The 27,549-nt window shown below is 42.5% G+C and overlaps 1 protein-coding gene across 2 annotated transcripts in view; it reads left to right on the top strand.

Moving 5' to 3' along the window:
* Positions 1–27,549, top strand: part of LOC131352262 (dipeptidyl aminopeptidase-like protein 6) — a 269,434-nt gene that overhangs the window by 30,218 nt on the left and 211,667 nt on the right. Inside the window, exon 1 of one of the 2 annotated variants that reach the window (XM_058388261.1) lies at positions 3,544–3,844. The exons of the other annotated variant lie outside the window; for it this stretch is intronic. Coding sequence (XP_058244244.1) covers positions 3,791–3,844 — 54 coding nt within the window. The 5' untranslated portion in view covers positions 3,544–3,790. Of the gene's footprint in view, positions 1–3,543; positions 3,845–27,549 lie in introns of those variants that run through there. 2 annotated transcript variants of the gene reach the window in all.

Raw genomic sequence — 27,549 nt, forward strand, 5'->3', positions numbered from 1 at the left:
TGTACTCAGTGGGGTGGACTCAGTGGTGTGGTCTCAGAGAGGTGTGTACTCAGTGGGGTGGTCTCAGAGAGGTGTGTACTCAGTGGGGTGGACTCAGTGGTGTGGTCTCAGAGAGGTGTGTACTCAGTGGGGTGGTCTCAGAGAGGTTTGGACTCAGTGATGTGGACTCTGAGAGGTGTGGTCTCAGAGAGGTGTGGACTCAGTGGTGTGGACTCTGAGAGGTGTGGACTCAGTGGGGTGGTCTCAGAGAGGTTTGGACTCAGTGATGTGGACTCTGAGAGGTGTGGTCTCAGAGAGGTGTGGACTCAGTGGTGTGGACTCTGAGAGGTGTGGACTCAGTGGGGTGGTCTCAGAGAGGTTTGGACTCAGTGATGTGGTCTCAGAGAGGTGTGGTCTCAGAGAGGTGTGGACTCAGTGGGGTGGTCTCAGAGAGGTGTGGACTCAGTGGTGTGGACTCTGAGAGGTGTGGACTCAGTGGTGTGGTCTCAGAGAGGTGTGGACTCAGTGGTGTGGACTCTGAGAGGTGTGGACTCAGTGGGGTGGTCTCAGAGGTGCAGTCTCAGAGGTGTGGTCTCATAGGTGTGGACTCAGTGGTGTGTGTGTTTGTGTGTGTCTGTGTGTGTTGAATTAGATGTGTGTGTGTGTGTTGAATTAGATGTGTGTGTGTGTGTGTTGAATTAGATGTGTGTGTGTGTTGAATTAGATGTGTGTGTGTGTTGAATTACATGTGTGTGTGTGTTGAATTACATGTGTGTGTGTGTGTGTGTTGAATTACATGTGTGTGTGTGTGTGTGTGTTGAATTACATGTGTGTGTGTGTGTGTGTGTGTTGAATTAGATGTGTGTGTGTGTGTTGAATTAGATGTGTGTGTGTGTGTGTGTGTGTGTTGAATTAGATGTGTGTGTGTGTGTGTGTGTTGAATTAGATGTGTGTGTGTGTGTTGTATTCTCCTCAGGACTGAATGTTCTGAATGATGTGGAGATCTTGACTGTGGATCCTGGAGGATTTTTCACTTCTCTGGATGTCTGCTGTTAAAGAGAGAGTAATAGAGTTAAATCAGATGAAGATGAGCTAGCGGAGCTCAGGGGCTTTTCGGATTCAGCGCAGCGTCTCCAGACGTGGCTCGCTTCATCAGTAAGACTAATTCTCAGAGAGAGAAGATGAGACGGAGGAGCGGAGGATGCTGGAGAATAATGAAGGTATTGATGAAATGTCAGACTGACACACCGGTGGCTTTAACGTCCCGGTTGGAACCGTCACGCTTCTTCTGAACGTCGGTCTGTGACATGGCGACGGCGTCTCCGAGGGCTCCGTGTTCCGCAGTGCGTCTTTCCCCCACACCTACTCCACAGCTCACGTGTTGCTCTTAAATAAAACCTTCGTATTGTGACGTGCAAAAACTCCACACAACTGCGTTATTTTCCTGCTGATCCCGAAAAACGGATCGCATCCAGGCCCGCGGGGATTTATCCCGTATTCCGTCACGCTGCCAGATATCGATCACGCACGCTTGATCAATACAATATTCATGTTAAAGCGCTGGACTTTCTTTTTGTTTTTTTCTTCTGTCATGCAGCCAGCAGCTTCCTCTTTAACATTTCGCCTCACTTTGTGATTCAAGCCACATCTGGGTGGAAATTGGTGGAACAGATCTGTACAATGAGATTAGCGTCGCAGCTACAACTTTACAAACGAGCCGAAATAATCGGAGACACAGAGCAAAAGTAATACGGTATAGGAATTTGCTGGGAGTGTACGTTTCGTTTCATTAATAGGAAGTGCTCTGGGTGACAGATAATGAGCCTGCATGTCTTTTGGAGCTGTATATAATATATTTGTGTGTTTACTCATATATCTGCTAGCCCTGAACCTCTGGGAGTAAATAACGAGGAGAGTAAAACTACTTTAAATCTATTTTATTACCCCAGACATGATGGATGTGCTGCTACTTCACATCGCTCAGTGATTAATTCAGCATTTTTGGGACAGGAAGAAGAACTGCAATTTTTGTGAGGTGTGTAGAAAAAAATAAAGAAATAAAACACACATTCAGCTTTTCTAGCACTAGCGGGTTACATCACCATGGAGACGCTGCTATCAATCACACTGTCCTGATCAGACAGACCAGAATAGTGCTTGTAGTACTGGTAATTATATGTAGGGTTTGATTACATAGATAGATAGATAGATAGATAGATAGATAGATAGATAGATAGATAGATAGATAGATAGATAGATAGATAGATAGATAGATAGATAGATAGATAGATAGATAGATAGATAGATAGATAGATAGATAGATAGATAGATAGACAGACATACTTTTTTCATCCCAGTGTGATATTTACAGTCCTCTCATACTTACAGTAGTTTCACACACTACTGGATTTTCTAACTGAGTAAATACTTTAGATTGTAAAAGATCAGAGTTTCTTTTAGAGACCGAACTCATGACAACAGTCACGATGACAGCAGTAGGTTTAAATGAAGACAGTTCATATCTGAATCATAATCATATCAGAAATATGTCAAATATCTGTCACTTTTAATCCTCCAGATGTACTTAAAGTATGCAGGTAAGAGTGTGAACAATGATGTCATGAATGAAGCTTCAGCTCATGATGGAGAACATCACCGAGAAATCCTGCTGAACCTTTATTACAGAATAAAGTGAGATTTAACTCAGCTAAAGCAGTGAGTGTGTGTGTGTGTGTGTGTTGACCCCCTGCTGATAATTTTGCTCACATGGGTGGTGGTAGCTCAAATGGTTAAGGCTCTTTGGGGTTCAAGCCCTTCCTCAACTGCCAAGCTGCCACCACTGGGCCCTTGAGCAAGGCCCCTAACCCACCCTGCTCCAGGGGCACTGTATCATAGCTGACCCTTCACTCTGATCCCAACCTCCAAGGACTGGATATGCAAAGAAAGAATTTCACTGTGCTGTAATGTATATGTGACAAATAAAGACAACTTGACACTGTCACGTTATTTCGTGAAAAGACCATATCTCCCACCACACTACCACTCAGCTCTTCCTGTCGCTTTCCCACAGTACAGGAAGTACTCTCGCGGTTCTGTCGAAAGCTCGGCTTCTTGTTTAAACATTTGCTGTGTTTATTTCTACTGAACGTTGAGCAGTGACAGGTTTACTGCAGTTTTAAATATTTATTATGAGAAAAAACGACAACAAAACCTGCCAAGAGTCAGGAAGAACACAGTATGTGTGCTGCTGTTACAGGAAGTAAATCAGTGACTGGGCGGAGTTAATGAAGGACTCACTGAAGATGATGATTTTTCCAGAAATGCACATCCCTCAGATTTGCTAATGATTACAGTTGTTTATTTATTAATTAAAGATCAGAATCCATCCAGTATGAAAGTCTGATAAAGACACAACTCCTAGCTGCTCCTGTTTGTTTTTTAGGACGCTTGTTGATTTATTTATTTATTTATTTATTTCATGGTGTGTTTTGGGCGGTAGCTGCTCTACTCCGTCATCAGTGGGATGATTATGCAGCGGGACTGCACACGCTCTGCTCGCTCGAGTGCATGCTGCTGTTGCTTGCGGGGGAATCGCTCGGCAGGATAACAGGCGTGGAGTGTGTGTGTGTGTGTGTGTGTGTGTGTGTGTACGGCGTGGAGATTCCTGTCACACATTCCACATGAAAAATATCGGATTTGGAAAGCGTGTTGTGATTTAAACATCAAAGAGAGACGCAGAGATAAAAGCTGAGAGGAACCGTGAGAGGAGAGAGAGAGAGACAGAGAGAGGGAAACCAGGACAAACCCAGACATGATGAAGGAGAAGAGTTTAATAGAGACGGCTAAAATGCAGGGCAACGTGCTGGTGAGTGACATCACTAACTTATCACTTACTCATCACTGACTCATCACTGACTAATTACTGACTCATTACTCACGCATTTCTAACTCATCACTAACAAATTACCAACGCATCAGTAACTCATCACCCACTCATCACTAACTAATTACTAACTCATCATCTACTCATCACTAACTAATTACCAGCTCATTACTAACTCATCATTAACTCATCACTGACTGATTACTCACTCATCACTAACTAATGACTAACTCATCAATAACTTATCATTAACTCATCACTTATTCATCACTGGCTTACCCACTCATTTCTAACTAACTACCAGCTCTTCACTAACTCATCACTAACTAATTACCAGCTCATTACTAACTCATCATTAACTCATCACTGACTGATTACTCACTCATCACTAACTAATGACTAGCTCATCAATAACTTATCATTAACTCATCACTTATTCATAACTTATTCATCACTGGCTTACCCACTCATTTCTAACTAACTACCAGCTCTTCACTAACTCATCACTAACTAATTACTAGCTCAGCCCCCACTCATCACTAACTCATCACCACCATCAACAGTGCATCACTAACTCATCACAGACACAGCCACTAAGTAATAACTCTGCTCATGGGTTTAATTAAAAACAATTTGTGTTTGTTTATTTGTTTGTTTGTTTATTTTTTTTTTCCTGGGACATGCCTTTTACACACCCCACAAAGCGAGATGTTGTGCTGAATGTGATGGACATGTTGTTAACTCACCTCTAATATAATAGAGATTCATAACAAACTGTGTTTAGAACAGTGAGGAATGAATACACACGCGCAGACAGACAGGCGGCTGGGATTTATTTATTTATTTATGTTTGTTTTTTGTTTGCTTGTTTACATTTAGTGTGGTAGCTGGACATCCCTCCTGGATTGTTAAAGTTATGATATTTACATTAATGTTTATTATGTATAGTAGTAAACCTGTTTATCTGGAATAAACAGTTGTAGGGCTTGATTGATTGATTGATTGATTGATTGATTGATTGATTGTGTTACATTTTAGTGAAAGTGTCGTACATATCAAAGTTATTTACTCCATCATTATAGACAAACAGAATATTACTCAGTTAATGACTTCCTGAACAGAATCTGTCTGGAGGGCTAAGTGTGTGTGTGTTTGTGTGTTACACTTGAGCCTGAGCTCTAAACACATCTACAGTACAATGACCTACAGTGACCTCTGACTATTTAACACTTCTGGTGTGTGTTAGTGAAGATGGTGTGTGTGTGTGTGTGTGTTAATGAAGATGGTGTGTGTGTGTTAGTGAAGATGGTTAGTGTTCACCAGCTTAACTGATATGAACTTCATATGGAATCATATGAACATGCAGAATCCCATCACGGTTCTTCTGGAAGTTCTTGTGCTGGTTCCACCTGGTTCCTCTTCCTCTCTCTGACCCGTTAGATGTATAGAGACAGGACTCGCTCTGCTCCACTCATTAGCTTGACTTTTCTGGTGAAAAACAGCGATGTGGCCGAGAGCTGAAGCAGTGTTTCATCCGCTTTATCACCTTCTCATGTGGGTGATATTGTGTGCCGAGGGAAGGAATGACCTTTGCTTTCACTGGAAAAGTTGCCATTAAATATTTACCCCCCTAAAGGGTAGAACAGAGGGACAATATTTACCCTGATATTAACTCTCTACAGGTTTGCAGATGTTTCTGAGGTCGAAGTTCAGTTCCAATATCTCAGCTGTTGGAGCAGCGCTAACAGGAACCAGGCTCAGGTCAGGATTAGTAAATCTGATGAATTAGTAAATCTGGTGGTATTAGTAAATCTATTGGATTAGTAAATCTGGTGGATTAGTAAATCTGGTGGATTTAGTAAATCTGGTGGATTAGAAAATCTATTGGATTAATAAATCTGATGGATTAGTAAATCTATTGGAATAGTAAATCTGGTGGATTTAGTAAATCTGGTGGATTAGAAAATCTATTGGATTAGTAAATCTGGTGGATTTAGTAAATCTGGTGGATTTAGTAAATCTGGTGGATTAGTAAATCTATTGGATTAGTAAATCTGGTGGATTTAGTAAATCTGGTGGATTAGTAAATCTATTGGATTAGTAAATCTGGTGGATTTAGTAAATCTGGTGGATTAGTAAATCTATTGGATTAGTAAATCTGGTGGATTTAGTAAATCTATTGGATTAGTAAATCTCTTGTTAATGAAATAATGAATCAGGAACAGAGCAGAAATCAGCTGCACACTTTGACCTGAGCTCCTTTCTTATTTTCCAGAACATTCCTCATGTAGATGTTCCAAATCCTACATCTCCACCTGACTGTTACAAAGCGCTGACACTGGAGACTCCTTCTACACACATCAACATATGGAGTGTCTGTTGTTGCTATAGGAACGCTAACTTATTAGAATGAGTGCATTAATTCTAAACAAAGCTGAGATTTGCAGTTTCAGAGCTGCTGTTCCGCAGAATTAATGAAGATGTTTCAACCAATCAGAAGGCAGGATTTGCGGCTCAGCCTCAGGATGTGAACGGAAGCTCTGATTGTGAGACTTTTTTAATCATGTCAGCTATTAGCATTATGCAGGATGAGAAGATGGAGAAAACACAACTCCTATGTGTGTGTGTGTGTGTGTGTGTAGCAGTGGTGTAATCATCTCAGTCTAATCACACCCATGTGTGTTGATGAGGAAAGAATGATTCATCTCGTACCTTCAGCTTCCTTAATTCCCCTCTGCTTGCTCAGTGAGGCGGTGGCTCTGTGGCTGATTAACTGCAAGCAGATCTGCACACACATGCAGAACAGTGTTTACTGCGAGATTCACACAGCTGTACACATGTAACATCCTGTACAGGTCATAAAGCTGATCTCCAGAGTGAAGACCTTTAACCTCAGGCTTCCCTCAGAGAGGCTTCTCATCTACTGCTTCTCTTCCCAAACCTGAACTCCAAGCTTTTTCATTGGCTGAGACACTGTGAGGACTCACTTCAACCAGATAGAAAAGAAAATAAATAGAGAAAAAGAAATAAATAAAAAAAATCTAATAATTATTAAAGAAATATATATATATATATATATATATATATATATATATATATATATATACAGAGAGAGAGAGAGAGAGAGAGAGAGAGAGAGCACCATCTACTGAGATTCTGATTCATAGATTTAATTCATAGATTTAAATCCTAAAACAAATATGGCGTCGGCACTGAGTATTAATTTATTTATATTTATGTATTTATTTGTTTATTTGTTTAGTGTTGTTTTGTTAATGTAGTGTAGTGTTGTTAATTGTTGTTTTCATTTTTTCTTTTTTTATTGTAAAAATTTCAAATACTAGCTTTACTATATATATATATATATATATATATATATATATATATATATATATATATAGTATATAGTAATATGTATATATATATATATATATATATATATATATATATATATATATATATATAAATTAATTCCTTTATTATAAATTCTGAATGTATTCATTTATTTATTTATTTATTTATTTGTTTATTGTAATTGTTTTAATTTTTTCCTATTTAATTTAAAATTTCAAATATTTCTCAGTTTTCACAATTTTGACTTATTCCCTGAAAATTCTGACTCAAAATCCTTTTTTTGAGTTTTGTTTAAGAAAATAAATTTATGTAGAAAAGCTGGAAATGTTGGAAATAATAAGAAGAAGTTAGAATTTTTAGAAAGAACTTTGAGATAAAAGTCACAATAGTTAAAAGATAAAAGACTGTGACAATAGTTTGATAATAAATTAGAGACTTGAGAGAAGTCAATGAGAAGTCACGAGGAAATAAGTCTAAATGTTGAGATAAAAGGTTAAAACATCAAGCTAATGCAGTTAAAGTTGTCAGTTTGAGATTAAAGTAATCCAGATCATTCTGCTGATGGTTGCTTAGCAGCTAGCTTCTGTGCTGTAGTAGCTTCAGGCTAAAGCACACAGGAAGCTGACCTCCTGAGGCAGAAATACTGTGGATTATTGGACTCGGTGTGATTTGTTCAGTGAGGCTGAGTCCTGGAGCAGGATGTTTGCACTCGGGTCAGTGACGGCAGAGATCAAACCTTTCTGTTCCTCTGACTCTTTGTGAGAACTTTTCAGAGATCTTTCAGATTCTACTGGGCTTGGACTTTGGGGTTGAATACGTCTTCAAAAGACTGAAGTTTTATCGGCTTTACTCTCGGTTATTTAATGTTTGATCCACCAAACAATATTCTAATTAGTGTGTTAACGAGATCCTGCTGCGGTTTCTAACGGCCACTCCGCCCACGGAGCGTCTAATCAAAGCTATTAACATCTCACCAAGTCTAATCGATCTCATGGCTATCATGTGTGATGGATCTTATCTCCATGTTTACCCTCGTCTCTGCACCCGGCTTTATCAGTCTGAGCAGGAAATGAGCTTCTCACGGTGAGATCCGAGAGCCGGAATGTTCAAAGCGTCTTTAATTTCATCCACAGATCCTTCATGTAAAGGGGTTTGTGAGACTCTATGTTCTTTCCTGTGGACAGTTTTATGAAGATCTTCAAACACAGCACTCTGATCAGGCACAAGATGTTACTGTGGTTCTCTACTGGTTTTAAGTGAATCAGTGAATCACTTGTGTCAGTGTTTGAATGATTCACTGGAGTCAGTGTTAGACTGAATCAGTGGTGTCTGTGTTTAATTCACCGGTATCAGTGTTTGACTAAATCAGTGGTATCAGTCTTTGAATCTCTCATCAGTACTTGAATCACTTATGTCATTAGTGGTGTCAGTATTTGAATCATTGGCATCAGTATTTGACTCACTTGTATCAGTGTTTGAATGAATCACTTATGTTAGTGTTTAAAAGAATCACTGGTGCCAGGGTTTGAATGAATCACTCATGTTAGTGTTTAAAAGAATCACTGGTGCCAGGGTTTGAATAAATCATTGGTGTCAGGGTTTGATTCACTCATGTCAATGTTTGACTGAATCACAGTGTCAGTGTTGGACTGAATCACCCGTGTCAGTGTTGGACTGAATCACCCGTGTCAGTGTTGGACTGATTCACTGTGTCAGTGTTGGACTGAATCACCCGTGTCAGTATTGGACTGATTCACCCGTGTCAGTGTTGGACTGAATCACCCGTGTCAGTGTTGGACTGATTCACTGTGTCAGTGTTGGACTGATTCACTGTGTCAGTGTTGGACTGAATCACTGTGTCAGTGTTGGACTGATTCACTGTGTCAGTGTTGGACTGAATCACCCGTGTCAGTGTTGGACTGATTCACTGTGTCAGTGTTGGACTGATTCACTGTGTCAGTGTTGGACTGATTCACTGTGTCAGTGTTGGACTGATTCACCTGTGTCAGTGTTGGACTGATTCACTGTGTCAGTGTTGGACTGATTCACTGTGTCAGTGTTGGACTGATTCACTGTGTCAGTGTTGGACTGATTCACCTGTGTCAGTGTTGGACTGATTCACTGTGTCAGTGTTGGACTGATTCACTGTGTCAGTATTGGACTGATTCACCTGTGTCAGTGTTGGACTGATTCACTGTGTCAGTATTGGACTGATTCACCTGTGTCAGTGTTGGACTGATTCACTGTGTCAGTGTTGGACTGATTCACCTGTGTCAGTGTTGGACTGATTCACTGTGTCAGTGTTGGACTGATTCACTGTGTCAGTATTGGACTGATTCACCTGTGTCAGTGTTGGACTGATTCACTGTGTCAGTATTGGACTGATTCACCTGTGTCAGTATTGGACTGATTCACCTGTGTCAGTATTGGACTGATTCACTGTGTCAGTATTGGACTGATTCACCCGTGTCAGTGTTGGACTGATTCACCCGTGTCAGTGTTGGACTGATTCACTGTGTCAGTGTTGGACTGAATCACCCGTGTCAGTGTTGGACTGATTCACTGTGTCAGTGTTGGACTGATTCACCTGTGTCAGTGTTGGACTGATTCACCTGTGTCAGTGTTGGACTGATTCACTGTGTCAGTGTTGGACTGATTCACTGTGTCAGTATTGGACTGATTCACCTGTGTCAGTATTGGACTGATTCACCCGTGTCAGTGTTGGACTGATTCACTGTGTCAGTGTTGGACTGAATCACCCGTGTCAGTGTTGGACTGATTCACTGTGTCAGTGTTGGACTGATTCACTGTGTCAGTGTTGGACTGATTCACTGTGTCAGTGTTGGACTGATTCACTGTGTCAGTGTTGGACTGATTCACTGTGTCAGTGTTGGACTGATTCACTGTGTCAGTGTTGGACTGATTCACTGTGTCAGTGTTGGACTGATTCACTGTGTCAGTGTTGGACTGATTCACTGTGTCAGTATTGGACTGATTCACTGTGTCAGTATTGGACTGATTCACTGTGTCAGTATTGGACTGATTCACTGTGTCAGTGTTGGACTGATTCACTGTGTCAGTATTGGACTGATTCACCTGTGTCAGTGTTGGACTGATTCACTGTGTCAGTATTGGACTGATTCACCTGTGTCAGTATTGGACTGATTCACCTGTGTCAGTGTTGGACTGATTCACTGTGTCAGTGTTGGACTGATTCACTGTGTCAGTGTTGGACTGATTCACTGTGTCAGTGTTGGACTGATTCACTGTGTCAGTATTGGACTGATTCACCTGTGTCAGTATTGGACTGATTCACTGTGTCAGTGTTGGACTGATTCACTGTGTCAGTGTTGGACTGATTCACTGTGTCAGTGCTGGACTGATTCACTGTGTCAGTATTGGACTGATTCACCTGTGTCAGTGTTGGACTGATTCACTGTGTCAGTATTGGACTGATTCACTGTGTCAGTGTTGGACTGATTCACTGTGTCAGTGTTTGAGTGTAGACTCTGAGCCCAGCGGTGCCTGTCGTTCTGTCCGTTGCTGTTAGACTCAGAATCAGGAGGCAGATGGTGAACAGTTGGAAATATTCACTTGTTTCATTCAGCTGAAAGATTTGAAGTGAAGTCTGGAAACAGAAACATTTCCCCTGAGTCAGTCTGCTGCTGGATTCAGAGATGAATCACATGATGTGAAGCTGCTAGACGTGACAGTTTGATGTACAGGTGAGTGGCCATGAATATTACTGAAATAGTTCTGTTTCTGCGTTAGGTTTTATAAAGTTTTACACCGATAGATCCAAATAAACCAAGGTTCTCTCCATAGATTAGTCTAATATTTCTCTTTGACATTGCTAAGCAACCAAAGCACACTAGATTGTGTTGCGATAAATTGTTTATTGTGTATTATTAATAATAAATGGAATTATTTCTGGAACACGGTAAGCCACTAAATGTGTGTGTGTGTGTGTGTGTGTGTTCCTGAGGTTTTTCTTGCATGTGTAAGCATGTTTTATTCTGCTTCACCATCTCTGAATATTTTATGAATTATATGAATTTCTGACCACTGACCGGTGAAGTGAATAAGACTGAGTATCTCCTCATCATGGCACCTGTTAGTGGGTGGGATATATTAGGCAGCAAGACAACATTTTGTCCTCAAAGTTTATGTTAGAAGCAGGAAAAATGGACAAGTGTAAGGATTTGAGCTTTGAGTTTGATGAAGAACCAAATTGTGATGTCTAGACCACTGGATCAGAGCATCTCCAAAACTGCAGCTCTTGTGGGGTGTTCCCGGTCTGCAGTGGTCAGTATCTATCCAAAATGATAGATAGAAAGGGGTGAGAATACACAGTGCAGGACGGGTCAGGGCTGTTCTGACAGCAAAAGGGGACCAACACAATATTTTGCCAGGTGGTCATAATGTTATGCCTGTTTTCCTCTGATAGTAAGCTATCAGATTATTATCAGATAGATAATCCTAGCTTCCAGCTTTTTTCTAATAATCCGTTATATTTTATTGGTCTAAAATCCACCAATGGGAGGACAGTAAACTCACGGGTCAGCTACGGTTCCTGTAGTGGTGATGGAGAAGCATGCTAATCACAGGTCAAAAGCTCTATAATTGGTTCTAAAGATTCCTGGGATCTCATGTAGTGTGACAAGAAATAATAAAAAAAAATAAAGAATTCAGGTAGAGTAAAAAGTGTGTGTGTGTGTGTTTGCGTGAGCAGGACGAGGTGTTGAGCTGCTGTATTTAATCAGACTGAAGAGCAAGTGTAGAAACAGCACTGTGATTTATAGTGACCTTTAAACACGCTGCTGTTTCTCAGAACAGGTTGTGTGTGTGTGTGTGTGTGTGTGTGTTTTATTAGACCACTGAGTATTCGTCATATCTAATGTAAAACAACGTGACCCAAACGTGTTGTTTTGTGTTTGAAGTTAAATCTAAGCAGCTGTTGCTGTTAGCATGTCAGAGTGTGTGTGCTGTTAGCATGTCAGAGTGTGTGTGCTGTTAGCATGTCAGAGTGTGTGTGCTGTTAGCATGAAAGAGTGTGTGTGCTGTTAGCATGTCAGAGTGTGTGTGCTGTTAGCATGTCAGAGTGTGTGTGCTGTTAGCATGTCAGAGTGTGTGTGTCAGAGTGTGTATGCTGTTAGCATGTCAGAATGTGTGTGTCAGAGTGTGTGTGCTGTTAGCATGTCAGAGTGTGTGTGTCAGAGTGTGTGTGCTGTTAGCATGTCAGAGTGTGTGTGCTGTTAGCATGTCAGAGTGTGTGTGTCAGAGTGTGTGTGCTGTTAGCATGTCAGAGTGTGTGTGTCAGAGTGTGTATGCTGTTAGCATGTCAGAATGTGTGTGTCAGAGTGTGTGTGCTGTTAGCATGTCAGAGTGTGTGTGTCAGAGTGTGTGTGCTGTTAGCATGTCAGAGTGTGTGTGTCAGAGTGTGTGTGCTGTTAGCATGTCAGAGTGTATGCTGTTAGCATTTCAGAGTGTATGCTGTTAGCATGTCAGAGTGTGTGCTGTTAGCATGTCAGAGTGTGTGTGTCAGAGTGTGTGTGCTGTTAGCATGTCAGAGTGTATGCTGTTAGCATGTCAGAGTGTATGCTGTTAGCATTTCAGAGTGTATGCTGTTAGCATTTCAGAGTGTATGCTGTTAGCATGTCAGAGTGTGTGCTGTTAGCATGTCAGAGTGTGTGTGCTGTTAGCATGTCAGAGTGTGTGTGTCAGAGTGTGTATGCTGTTAGCATGTCAGAGTGTGTGTGTCAGAGTGTGTGTGCTGTTAGCATGTCAGAGTGTGTGTGTCAGAGTGTGTGTGCTGTTAGCATGTCAGAGTGTATGCTGTTAGCATGTCAGAGTGTGTGCTGTTAGCATGTCAGAGTGTGTGCTGTTAGCATGTCAGAGTGTGTGTGCTGTTAGCATGTCAGAGTGTGTGTGTCAGAGTGTGTGTGCTGTTAGCATGTCAGAGTGTATGCTGTTAGCATGTCAGAGTGTGTGCTGTTAGCATGTCAGAGTGTGTGCTGTTAGCATGTCAGAGTGTGTGTGCTGTTAGCATGTCAGAGTGTGTGTGCTGTTAGCATGTCAGAGTGTGTGTGCTGTTAGCATGTCAGAGTGTGTGTGCTGTTAGCATGTCAGAGTGTGTGCTGTTAGCATGTCAGAGTGTGTGTGCTGTTAGTGCAGGAAAATACACAACATTTATTTGATCGTGTTTTCTGACCTCTCCGGTCTCTAGCCACTGCAGTGTGGAATCTCTGCTGCATTAGAGCGTGATACAGGCTTTAATGAAAACTAGACTGGTCAGCTGTCTGAGGGTTATTTTGATTGGTTAGTTTGGTGTTTGGTTAGTTTGGTTGGTTTTCTGTTTGCTTAGTGTGTAGTTTGATTCGTTTGTAGTTTGTTTGGTCAGTTTGATCAGATAGACTGTCATTTTGTTATTATGATTTGCTTGTTTCCAGTTTGATTAGTTTGTGGTTTGATTAATTAGTTTGATTGGGTAGTCTGTTGGTTTAATTGGATCGTTTGTGGTTTGATTGGTAAGTTTGCAGTTTGGTTAGTTTGTGGTTTGATTAATTTATTTGATTGGTTAGTTTGCAGTTTGATTGGTTACTTTGCTGAATGGTTGGTAGTTTATTTGGTTGGGTGTCTGGCTGGTTGCAGGTCCGGTGGTGCAGTGGTATTGTTGTCTCCTCACAGCTCCAGGGTCCTCAGAGAGATCCTGAGCCCAGGGAACTGTGTGTAGAGTTTCGATGTTCTTCCTTCTCCATCTGAGTTTCCTCCAGGTAACTAGACGTGATGTGTGTTTGTGCTTCAGATTCACCGTGACCCTGTATATTTATTTGTTTGTTTATTTGTTGGTTTGCTCACTCACCTGTTTATTTGACTGAATATGAGCTGGATATTGTTCTGATGTCGAGAAGAAAAACTGCACATGTTCAACTCAACAAGAATGATTCAGAAAAATCTAACATTCAAGACTCAGCATTCTCTCTCTCTCTTATCCTCTCTCTCTCTCTCACTCTCTCTCTCTCTCTCTCTCTTATCCTCTCTCTCTCTCTCTCTCTCTCTCTCTCTCTCTTATCCTCTCTCTCTCTCTCTCTCTCTCTCTCTCTCTAATGGTAAGTGATTAATCAGGTTAAAGTCAGGCTGCTGGGCTTCAGGTGAAATTATGAGTTTAGAGCAGATGAATCTTCCACATGGTTTTGTTCCTCTGCATGTCCACAGCAGTTTAGTGAATCTGCTGCGTAATAAATTATAAACACACCATTAGCAATGCACATGTGCACAGAACAACCAGGTTAGCTTTAGCATTAGCATTCTCTCTGAGCAGCTTTTCAGCTGTTATAGCAACCAGGTTTTTTACTCTGCTGACTCAGAAATCCTCTTATTTCTGCTGTTTGGAAATAGAGCTGCTTACAGCTGGGGATGTGCTGGACCATCATATTAAAGAGAACAAAAAAGTTCACTTTACTTTACTTTGTATTTAAAATCCTCTTCATGATTGGATAGTGGTGATGATGAAGTTCTCCCCAGTGCTGGTTTTAATCTCACAGTGTATGCTTTAGGATATTTATGTGCACACTGGTGGAACTGGTTTCAGATCAGGTTCTAAGCTGGTAATTGGTGTCTGATGTTCCAGCAGATCTTCCAGTAAGAGAATTAGCTTGGAAAACAGCTACCTGTCTGCTACAAGCCAAGGAGATAACAAGCTTTCTGCCATGGACAAGACCACGCAACCATATGAACTGGGAGCTTAACTTACCAATTAGTGTGAGAGAGAGAGAGAGAGAGCACCGGAGCTGAAATGACGTCCGTGTGGAGCATTAATGACGAGCTTCCTCAGTTCCCTCAGCACTGCTCATTAAGGCTGCGCTATCACACATGGAGCTCTGCCACTTAGCTGTAGTGTAATTGTGGTTTATAGCCTGATCCCTGAGCTGAGGAAGAGATAACACAGGACATGTGTGGAAGCGCAGTGTACACCACCTCAGGTCAGACTCCAACCCTGAGACTGGACCAGAGAGGGGTTTAAACTCTCATCCAGGGCATTACACCTTTCATTCCTGCTCCATGATCAACAGAAAGTGATCATCTCAATTCAACACAGTTATTAGCTGCACAGCTTTAAAATAGCACTTGATGCAGCACGTTATTTTTATATGATCAACTCGACCTAGTCTAATATCTTCTCCTGAATCGTCTGAAAATGAATGCACAAAAAGATCTTAAATTTTCATGAAACACAAGCAAGCTTCGGTGGCTGAGAACTACAAAACACGAGGACAAATCAGACAAAGCAGAAAAGTTCGGTATATTTAGTGAATGGAATTCTTCCGTCTGATTGGACGAAACATCTGTCACTCAGGATCTACAGGAAATAGGAAATTGTGTATCTAACTTTATTTCTTGTACATGTGTGGAGTTCTGCCTTCACTTTAAACCATTTATTTCAATAGTGAACTTTAAATCTTTTAAAGAAAATAACAAACATATATATTTATCTTTATAAGAAAATGGACTTCATTCAGCGCTACTGTGAGGAAGAATGTTCATATGGTGTGATTGTGGATATACTGATAGCGTATCATGGAGTAAAGATTAGTTTGCGATCTCTAAAAACACACCTGAAGAACGCAGGAATGTTTAAAGAGCAAACTATTCCAGATTAAAGGATGTAAGGAATAGTTAATGTAATAGTTCATGTGTCTGTGTAATAATAGTTCTTTAAATATAACTAGCTTTTTAGTTTTTATTATAATGCTATTTAGGAGTTAATCTGTTTAATGCTAGTTCATGGTTGTTTACTCTAATGCTAGTTAGTTGCTAATTAGTTTTAGAGCAACTTGCTAAAATTGTATGTTCAATGCTAGTTCAGGGAATGTTAGCTGTTTATCTGCTTAATGCTAGTTCATGGCTATTTAGTTAGCTGTTATTTGTTCAGTGCTAGCTTAAAGGATGTAAGGAGCGCTATAAGAGCAGAGCTGTGTTCATACACACACCAATCCACTTTCTACTGCTGCAGCCTGCTGGACTTCCTGTAGCTCCTGAGTGACCGATGTCTCATCCAATCAGAGGTCAGAATTCCATTCGCAAAAACTATACCTACCTTTTCGACTTTGTCTGAATCGTCCTTTTGTTTTGGATTTGTTATTTTGCACTTTTCAGCCGTAGCAAGCAACGAGGCAAACAAAAGCCGACAAAAACGATAGACAATCCACTGCTCTTTTGTCCTGAAAACATTTCTTTTTCCTTCTTTAATTGAAGCTCAGCACGCTGCCTCAGACTCAACACACTCAGAGGAGAGCACTAACACACCACCTACACTACGATCCTGCGTACAGCAGCACCACCTTACCACCTGAAACGTCATATACAGGACACATGCAAGATTATATTTCTGTTTTAGAATATATTGACTATAAAAGGGCATGAAATGATCAAATTAGTTTCAAAGGTCAGAATCACCTGCAGAAAGAAAGAAAAAAGAAAATAAAACAATGTCTGGAGCAGAGAAAACGCTGGGTTATGACGAGAATGCTGTATTGACTCGGTTGTAACCTTTGTCTTTCCGACGCAGACAGATCGTTTGATATTCAACTCTGGCTTTTCTTGGCATTTTGCAATCTCTCGTTAACCTTCAGCTGGCATTCAGATTCCGCCGTTTCTATCCCGAGACCTTGATTATCCATCTGTGTGTGTTTTTAGTCCTGATAGGCGCGCACCCAGGGATCTGCCATATTTCTTCTTTCAGCTTTCCTTTTCACTCATCTTCATTTCCACCGCGTTCATTTCCTCTTTTCTTCTGTCTCTAAAACCACGTCCTTCAGGAGAGACGCCGCGCCTCGGCCCGATCTCGCCGGGGAGCTCCGTATCCGTGCGGATTTTTGATGAGGAACTCTGAGTTTACTCTCACAGGCTGACGGTTTAAAGGAAACGTTTCGCCTCGTTGTACCTCAAAGATCCAACAGAGAATCCGAGCTGTGCTTTTATGCAGATACTTCAAGTGTCCATACTACCACCTGTGTCGGAAAAGCCTGTCGGAAACAGTGGAATTCATTTTTTGAAAAAATGGAGGCCTTAAAGGGTCAGAAATACAATCTGTAGAGGGGTTGAGTAACAAGAAATTACTTTCATGCAATTTCTAGTTACATTTAATGTTATTAGATTATAGCAGCTATAAATGATAGTTCCCTCACCAGCATCTCTTTATTATACATTAATTATACATTAAGACCAAATGCAGCAAAAAAGATCCTGAAGATGTCCAGCTTTACACTGGAGACTCATTCCATAAACGTTTTAAGAAAACGTCATTGCTGTACACATCCCTGTGAACGAGCTGTCGCTATAGAAACGAAAACGTGTCAGAACGAGGGCATTAATTATAAATACAGCTGTGATTTGCAGCTATATGAATCAACTGGGATGGATCAACTTTTATCAGACTGAATTTTCAGTAATACATAAATCTGATCTCTCTTCTTTTAATATTTTGCATCGTATCTAATGACCATGCGAGTAACCTTCACCTTCAGCTTATATTCATGTAGCTTTATGTGAGACGAGGAAGAGAGAGACGCTTCATGCAGTGGAATTTTTTTCTGGATAAAAATAAAAAAATGAAGCAAAACCTGAGATATGTAGGTAGTAAAATGAAGAACGGAGGAACGTCTCAGGAGAAAAGGCTCGGTTGGATTTGTGTCACTCAGTAATTGTGTCAGAATTTTGCTTTCTTGTCTCCGTTCTCTCACAGGCAGGTAGAGGAAGGGGAAAGTGTCTCAGTGTCTGAGTTCAGACTGATCTACGGCTTCTTTTCACTTCGGAGTGGATGTGGAGACTCACACGGCTCGTTTTATTCCCTCTAACACCATCTCCTTGTTGTTTTTCTGAGGTGGAAAAAAACTTCTCTACAGTAGAGCCAGGACTGCACTGAAGGATGGCAGAAAAACTGAAGTGGAGGTGATTATATATTCCGTTCAGTTCAACACACTCTGGGAAATGAGTTTATGTGAGACATTGTCTGAGTCTTTTAAGAGGAAAAAAAAAACTTCAGTGAAGCCGTGGAGGAATTAGACACAAAAAAACAAACCATTACAAATGGAAGGAGATGGTGGATCATAATCAGTGATAAATTTTAAATGAAAAGTGGTGATTAGTGATTGGTTGTAAAGGAACAGTGGTGATTAGTGATATATTGTTGCCATTACACAAGTCGAGTAAACCTGCTTTCTCAGCTTGTCTAACCAGCAGCTGTGGTGTATGTTGTAGAGTCTCAGGGCTTTTAAGACTTTACTGGGAATCAACAAACCTGACCAGGTCCATGGAGCAACCCCTGAACTCTCACCAGACCCCTGTACACCGTTTCAAGATGTTCAACTTCCATTTTACTCCCTTCACTTGACCACCACCCTTTTTTCTTACGTTACACTTTCCTTCCTGCTCCATCCTGTTGAAATCATCTCCATGTAGAGATACATTACAGCTGTGGAGATGCTGCACAGGGTGTGGGTTTTCCTGGATATTTTTGGACAGACCATATAATTATTTATTTATTGTAACAGACTATGTATTTATTATAAAACATGTAATAATACGAGGTTCATGTTAGAAAAAGAGGAATGGAGTATATGGAGTAAATAATGTATAGAAAGCTATGGAGTATATAATGTATAGAAAAGCCTGAATGAGGATCCTGATCTCCAGCTCGGAGGTGTTTGGTGGAGCAGTGAGGTGTGTATAAGGATCACCAGTCCATCACATCTGCTCTTGTTCGGAGAATGCAGATGTGAGGAGCTTTGGGAAACATCTGAGATGAAGAGCAGCTGTAATGATGAGGAATGAGATCAGACTCAGCCCAGTTCTCTTGGTGGATTTTGGATCACTGTTGTGATTGTGAAACAGCGTAGCCTCCATGATTTTTTATTTATTTAATTTTATTTATTTATTTGAAATGTGAAATGTAACTCAGCTTTATAATAAATCACATGCTGTTATAGGAAAATAATCAGCCTAGCGGTTGTAAGAGTATCTCCGCTTCATCACGACGTCCTGCTGCTGAAAATTTTGTGAGCTTTTATGTTTTGCAGAAAAATAGTACCATTTAAAATAAAAAAAACCTTAAATACTTGCTTTCACGACCTTGTGTTCATCTTGTCGGCTAATGGAAACCCAGCATGCGGCTAATCCCAAAACTCATCGAGGTCTTTCAGCCGAACAATGAGCTGGATAATGGAACGAAGTGGAGTCTGAAAAAGGAGGGAAAAAATCTCCACTGGATAAATTCATCAAACATATCAAAGTAAAAAAAAAAAAGGCTGCTGTGTTGCATTTCCTGTCCTCTGGGCTATAATCATATGAACAGGAAGCTAATCCTCGATCCGAGGCGTAATAAATGTGAGCCCAGGGGTCGAATTGGCCACCTGTAGTGAAGTGGAATAGCTGCTGACACGCACAATTTATTAGACACTTACAGGGAAGCTTTTTATAGGATGAGTTTTATGTAAAGGACACACCTGCTCGAGTGTGTGTGTGTGTGTGTGTGTGTGATGGGAGGTGTAGCCACTGATTTAACTTTCTGTCAGGAATAATTCCCTCTTTTCATATACATCCACAAATCACATCCGTCTGCAGATGATTCAGTAGGACAACATCTCCCCCCGTGAACAAATTGCTCCTTCCTTCCAGACGCGGCTCGGGCAACCCACTGACATTTTATTCAGCACTTGATAGACACTGAAGCTCTTCTGATGGATGGATACCATCTCAATTTAAACATGGTTTTGATGCTGAACTCGAAAAAAAATAAAAGAGGTATTTTGGCTTGTCTCTAGGACAGGAGGCTTTGAAAGGTCAGCGTGCCACTTCATCAAACATCAGAGCTCAACGTGACCTCCACTCCAGCTGTGCTTAAAGTTCACCACTAACCAGGTCCTGAGCCTCGCCTCGCCTCGCCCTCACACCAGAACATTCTCACTTCCTCACCCTGCCACTGCTGGTCATCAAGCTCCAGGCTTTCTGAACTCCCATGATGTTGGTCTACAGTTCTTGCTGTAACTCATGGTAATTGAAAGCAGGGATGTGAAGCTGGAAGCTCAGAGAAATTCCAGAGAGGTATCGGTGTCTGTAACAGAAAACCTGGAAAACACAGGACACAGGAATCTTGGACGTAATGGATGGAAAATCAGTGGAACAGCCTGTGATATAGAGGCATCAATTTACAAGCCGCGATTTTGAAAACTGTTAAAACCTGATAGTGTCTCTACAAAATCAATCAGACACTGCTGAGAGAGAGAGAGAGAGAGAGAGAGAGAGTGAGAGAGAGAGATGATAAGATGATAAGTGGTCATTTTAGATACAGTCTTCTTCATTCATCTGTTCCCTTCAGGGGTCTTCATTATCCCTATCTTCTGCATTTATTCCATCCATATTCCTCCTCTTTGGCCTTCCTCTTTTCCTCCTGCCTGGCAGCTCCATGTCCAACATTCTCCTACCAATATACTCACTCTCCCTCCTCTGGACATGTCCAAACCATCTTAATCTGTCCTCCCTAACTTTGTCCCCCAAATGTCCAACATGAGCTGTCCCTCTGATGTACTCGTTCCTAATCCTGTCCAACTGTATCACTCCCAAAGAGAACTTCAACATCTTCATTTTAGATACAGTACTGTAGTAAATATCTAGTCACCACATAGACACCTGGAGCTCAAAATGTCAGCTACCAACCACACACAAGCACACACACAAACACACACACACACAAACATACACACACACACGTCCTCTTACTGCACCACTACACACACACACACACACGTCCTCTGACTGCACTACTACACACACACACGTCCTCTGACTGCACTACTACACACACACACACACGTCCTCTGACTGCACTACTACACACACACACACACACGTCCTCTGACTGCACTACTACACACACACACGTCCTCTGACTGCACTACTACACACACACACACACACACACACGTCCTCTGACTGCACTACTACACACACACACACGTCCTGTGACTGCACTACTACACACACACACACACGTCCTCTGACTGCACTACTACACACACACACACACACGTCCTCTTACTGCACCACTACACACACACACACACATGTCCTCTGACTGCACTACTACACACACACACACACGTCCTCTTACTGCACTACTACACACACACACACGTCCTCTGACTGCACTACTACACACACACACACACACGTCCTCTGACTGCACTACTACACACACACACACACACACGTCCTCTTACTGCACCACTACACACACACACACACACGTCCTCTGACTGCACTACTACACACACACACGTCCTCTGACTGCACTACTATACACACACACACACATGTCCTCTGACTGCACTACTACACAGACACACACGTCCTCTGACTGCACTACTACACACACACACACACACGTCCTCTGACTGCACTACTACACACACACACACACACACGTCCTCTGACTGCACTACTACACACACACACACACACACGTCCTCTGACTGCACTACTACACACACACACACACACATGTCCTCTGACTGCACTACTACACACACACACACACGTCCTCTGACTGCACTACTACACACACACACACACATGTCCTCTGACTGCACTACTACACACACACACACACACACGTCCTCTGACTGCACTACTACACACACACACACACACGTCCTCTGACTGCACTACTACACACACACACACACACACGTCCTCTGACTGCACTACTACACACACACACACACACACGTCCTCTGACTGCACTACTACACACACACACACACGTCCTCTGACTGCACTACTACACACACACACACACGTCCTCTGACTGCACTACTACACACACACACACACATGTCCTCTGACTGCACTACTACACACACACACACACACACGTCCTCTGACTGCACTACTACACACACACACACACACGTCCTCTGACTGCACTACTATACACACACACACACATGTCCTCTGACTGCACTACTACACACACACACGTCCTCTGACTACACTACTACACAGACACACACACACGTCCTCTGACTGCACTACTACACACACACACACACATGTCCTCTGACTACACTACTACACACACACACACACGTCCTCTGACTGCACTACTATACACACACACACACATGTCCTCTGACTGCACTACTACACACACACACACACACGTCCTCTGACTGCACTACTATACACACACACACACATGTCCTCTGACTACACTACTACACACACACACGTCCTCTGACTACACTACTACACACACACACACACACACGTCCTCTGACTGCACTACTATACACACACACACACACGTCCTCTGACTGCACTACTATACACACACACACACATGTCCTCTGACTGCACTACTACACACACACACGTCCTCTGACTGCACTACTATACACACACACACACACGTCCTCTGACTACACTACTACACACACACACACACACGTCCTCTGACTGCACTACTATACACACACACACACACGTCCTCTGACTGCACTACTATACACACACACACACATGTCCTCTGACTGCACTACTACACACACACACACACACGTCCTCTGACTGCACTACTATACACACACACACACACGTCCTCTGACTGCACTACTATACACACACACACACATGTCCTCTGACTACACTACTACACAGACACACACGTCCTCTGACTGCACTACTACACACACACACACACACACATGTCCTCTGACTACACTACTACACACACACACACACACACATCCTCTGACTGCACTACTACACACACACACACACATGTCCTCTGACTGCACTACTACACACACACACACACATGTCCTCTGACTGCACTACTACACACACACACACACACGTCCTCTGACTGCACTACTATACACACACACACACACGTCCTCTGACTGCACTACTATACACACACACACACATGTCCTCTGACTACACTACTACACAGACACACACGTCCTCTGACTGCACTACTACACACACACACACACGTCCTCTGACTGCACTACTACACACACACACACACACACATGTCCTCTGACTGCACTACTACACACACACACACACACACATCCTCTGACTGCACTACTACACACACACACACACATGTCCTCTGACTGCACTACTACACACACACACATGTCCTCTGACTGCACTACTACACACACACACACACACACATGTCCTCTGACTGCACTACTACACACACACACACACACACATCCTCTGACTGCACTACTACACACACACACACACATGTCCTCTGACTGCACTACTACACACACACACATGTCCTCTGACTGCACTACTACACACACACACACACGTCCTCTGACTGCACTACTACACACACACACACACACATGTCCTCTGACTGCACTACTACACACACACACACACACACGTCCTCTGACTGCACTACTACACACACACACACACACGTCCTCTGACTGCACTACTACACACACACACACACACACGTCCTCTGACTGCACTACTACACACACACACACACACACGTCCTCTGACTGCACTACTACACACACACACACACGTCCTCTGACTGCACTACTACACACACACACACACGTCCTCTGACTGCACTACTACACACACACACACACATGTCCTCTGACTGCACTACTACACACACACACACACACACGTCCTCTGACTGCACTACTACACACACACACACACACGTCCTCTGACTGCACTACTATACACACACACACACATGTCCTCTGACTGCACTACTACACACACACACGTCCTCTGACTACACTACTACACAGACACACACACACGTCCTCTGACTGCACTACTACACACACACACACACACATGTCCTCTGACTACACTACTACACACACACACACACGTCCTCTGACTGCACTACTATACACACACACACACATGTCCTCTGACTGCACTACTACACACACACACACACACGTCCTCTGACTGCACTACTACACACACACACACATGTCCTCTGACTACACTACTACACACACACACACACGTCCTCTGACTGCACTACTATACACACACACACACATGTCCTCTGACTACACTACTACACACACACACGTCCTCTGACTACACTACTACACACACACACACACACACGTCCTCTGACTGCACTACTATACACACACACACACACGTCCTCTGACTGCACTACTATACACACACACACACATGTCCTCTGACTGCACTACTACACACACACACGTCCTCTGACTGCACTACTATACACACACACACACACGTCCTCTGACTACACTACTACACACACACACACACGTCCTCTGACTGCACTACTATACACACACACACACACGTCCTCTGACTGCACTACTATACACACACACACACATGTCCTCTGACTGCACTACTACACACACACACACACACGTCCTCTGACTGCACTACTATACACACACACACACACGTCCTCTGACTGCACTACTATACACACACACACACATGTCCTCTGACTACACTACTACACAGACACACACGTCCTCTGACTGCACTACTACACACACACACACACACACATGTCCTCTGACTACACTACTACACACACACACACACACACATCCTCTGACTGCACTACTACACACACACACACACATGTCCTCTGACTGCACTACTACACACACACACACACATGTCCTCTGACTGCACTACTACACACACACACACACACGTCCTCTGACTGCACTACTATACACACACACACACACGTCCTCTGACTGCACTACTATACACACACACACACATGTCCTCTGACTACACTACTACACAGACACACACGTCCTCTGACTGCACTACTACACACACACACACACGTCCTCTGACTGCACTACTACACACACACACACACACACATGTCCTCTGACTGCACTACTACACACACACACACACACACATCCTCTGACTGCACTACTACACACACACACACACATGTCCTCTGACTGCACTACTACACACACACACATGTCCTCTGACTGCACTACTACACACACACACACACACACATGTCCTCTGACTGCACTACTACACACACACACACACACACATCCTCTGACTGCACTACTACACACACACACACACATGTCCTCTGACTGCACTACTACACACACACACATGTCCTCTGACTGCACTACTACACACACACACACACACACATGTCCTCTGACTGCACTACTACACACACACACACACATGTCCTCTGACTGCACTACTACACACACACACACACACACATGTCCTCTGACTGCACTACTACACACACACACACACACACATGTCCTCTGACTGCACTACTACACACACACACACACACACATGTCCTCTGACTGCACTACTACACACACACACACATGTCCTCTGACTGCACTACTACACACACACACACACACACATGTCCTCTGACTGCACTACTACACACACACACACACACACATGTCCTCTGACTGCACTACTACACACACACACACACACACATGTCCTCTGACTGCACTACTACACACACACAACAAAACTAAACTAACTCTGCAGTTGAAGCTACAAATATAACACACTCCTTCAGTACTCAGTCTATCTGGACCGGACGCTAAGCAGGTCACAGTTTTGATAACAACAATACTTTAATGCCAGCTAGCATTGTTACTTCCTTACTTATGATTTAACAAGTTTAGTTAGCCAGTGTCAGCAAGCTTAGCTAGTTAGCACTAGTTTGTGCTAGTTAGTGCTAGTTAGGGCTAGTTAGAGCTAGTTAGAAATGCTGGTCTGATCTTCACCTCCCAGCACTTTTAATGGACATTTTGATGGACATTTCACACGTGGCTAGTCCTCATGCATTTTATGATTAGCAAAAATCCCGCATGACTGCACAGCACTTCATTTGAGCGTAGGTTTATAAATATCAGCGTGGGAAATGGCATAGAGATTTCCCGAGGCGTGTTCGATGTTTATAAACGAGTCATCATGAACGAAAGTGGACATGGCTACTTTAAAACCAGACACGAGGCATGAGACATGACCATTAGGGCTAATAGAGTTTGATAAGGCTCATTAGCTCCTTCTGTAGGCTATATAGCATGCTGGCACTATTTTTTCCATGGCAAATTGGTTTTGCTAATGGTGATCTCTAACGCAGGGCTAATGTAGTGGTCCGAGTCCTGGTTATGAATTCAAATGAAAGAGAAACATGGCCCACAGTAGAGAATAATAGACTTCCTGAATTGCGCTCTAAAGGGTTTTATGGCTGGTGTACTGCTGAACCTGATGAGGAAACGTTCACACAGAGCGCGCTCGAGCCTCGCAGGTTATTATTCTTCTCCAAACAGAAGGTGTGCTTGTTTAGTTCATTTATTACACTCGTGTAGGGACCAGGAGGAATGTCTCTGGAAAAAAAAAAAAATTAAGCGAGATTTAGGGCGAAGATAGCAACAAATTCTGGATGGAGAATGAAACTGGCAAAACAGGAGCATGAGCTTTACCATAGGTCTCATAGAGTGTGTGTGTGTGTGTGTGTGTGTGTGTGTGTGTGTGTGTGGTTTAATGATTGAGGACAGAAGAAATCATTAGCTCCAGTGTAAACGTCTCTCTAACGGAACATGTGGCAGCATTAAATCTCTGACTGGTTTAGTTTTAGAAGTTCTCTCTTAGATGTTCTCTCTTCTACCTCCTGATACCTGACTGTTTCTAATGCTGCGTTCACACTGCAGGATTTTCAGAGTGGTCAGATCACGGTTGTGTTCACACTGCACGACTCTCTGTGTTAGCATTCAGTCTCTGTTGTGTTCACACTGCACCATGGATCAGAGACAGGAGCTTTCACACTGCATGACTTCACAACAGGAAGAATCGCCCACAAATCTGTCTGGTCCACAAACTGTGTTTCACAACCGAACTTAGGCTAGAAGTGATAAAAAGATAATGCAAGATCACACGTGATGTCAGAGTTCTTGTGCGAGACTGGAAATGGAACCTTGCAAGAAGTTTGTGATCCAAATGGTCAGTGTGGGAACAAGGATTGTGCATTCTGCAGAATTGAACAAATGAATAATTTTGCAGTGTCCTGCTGCTGATGCGACTGTTCAAGCAAATATTTCTGCTTTATTTCTGTTTGATGTAATTGTAAAGCTTATTTATTCTGATATAACTATAAGACATTTTTTCTGATAAAAACCTATAAACTCTATTAAACTATAATATTGTGCTCCAACCGAAGCCATGTTTGCTGATATTGT

This window comes from Hemibagrus wyckioides, linkage group LG01 (genome assembly GCF_019097595.1).
Source record: "Hemibagrus wyckioides isolate EC202008001 linkage group LG01, SWU_Hwy_1.0, whole genome shotgun sequence".
Taxonomy (NCBI): Eukaryota; Metazoa; Chordata; class Actinopteri; order Siluriformes; family Bagridae; genus Hemibagrus; species Hemibagrus wyckioides.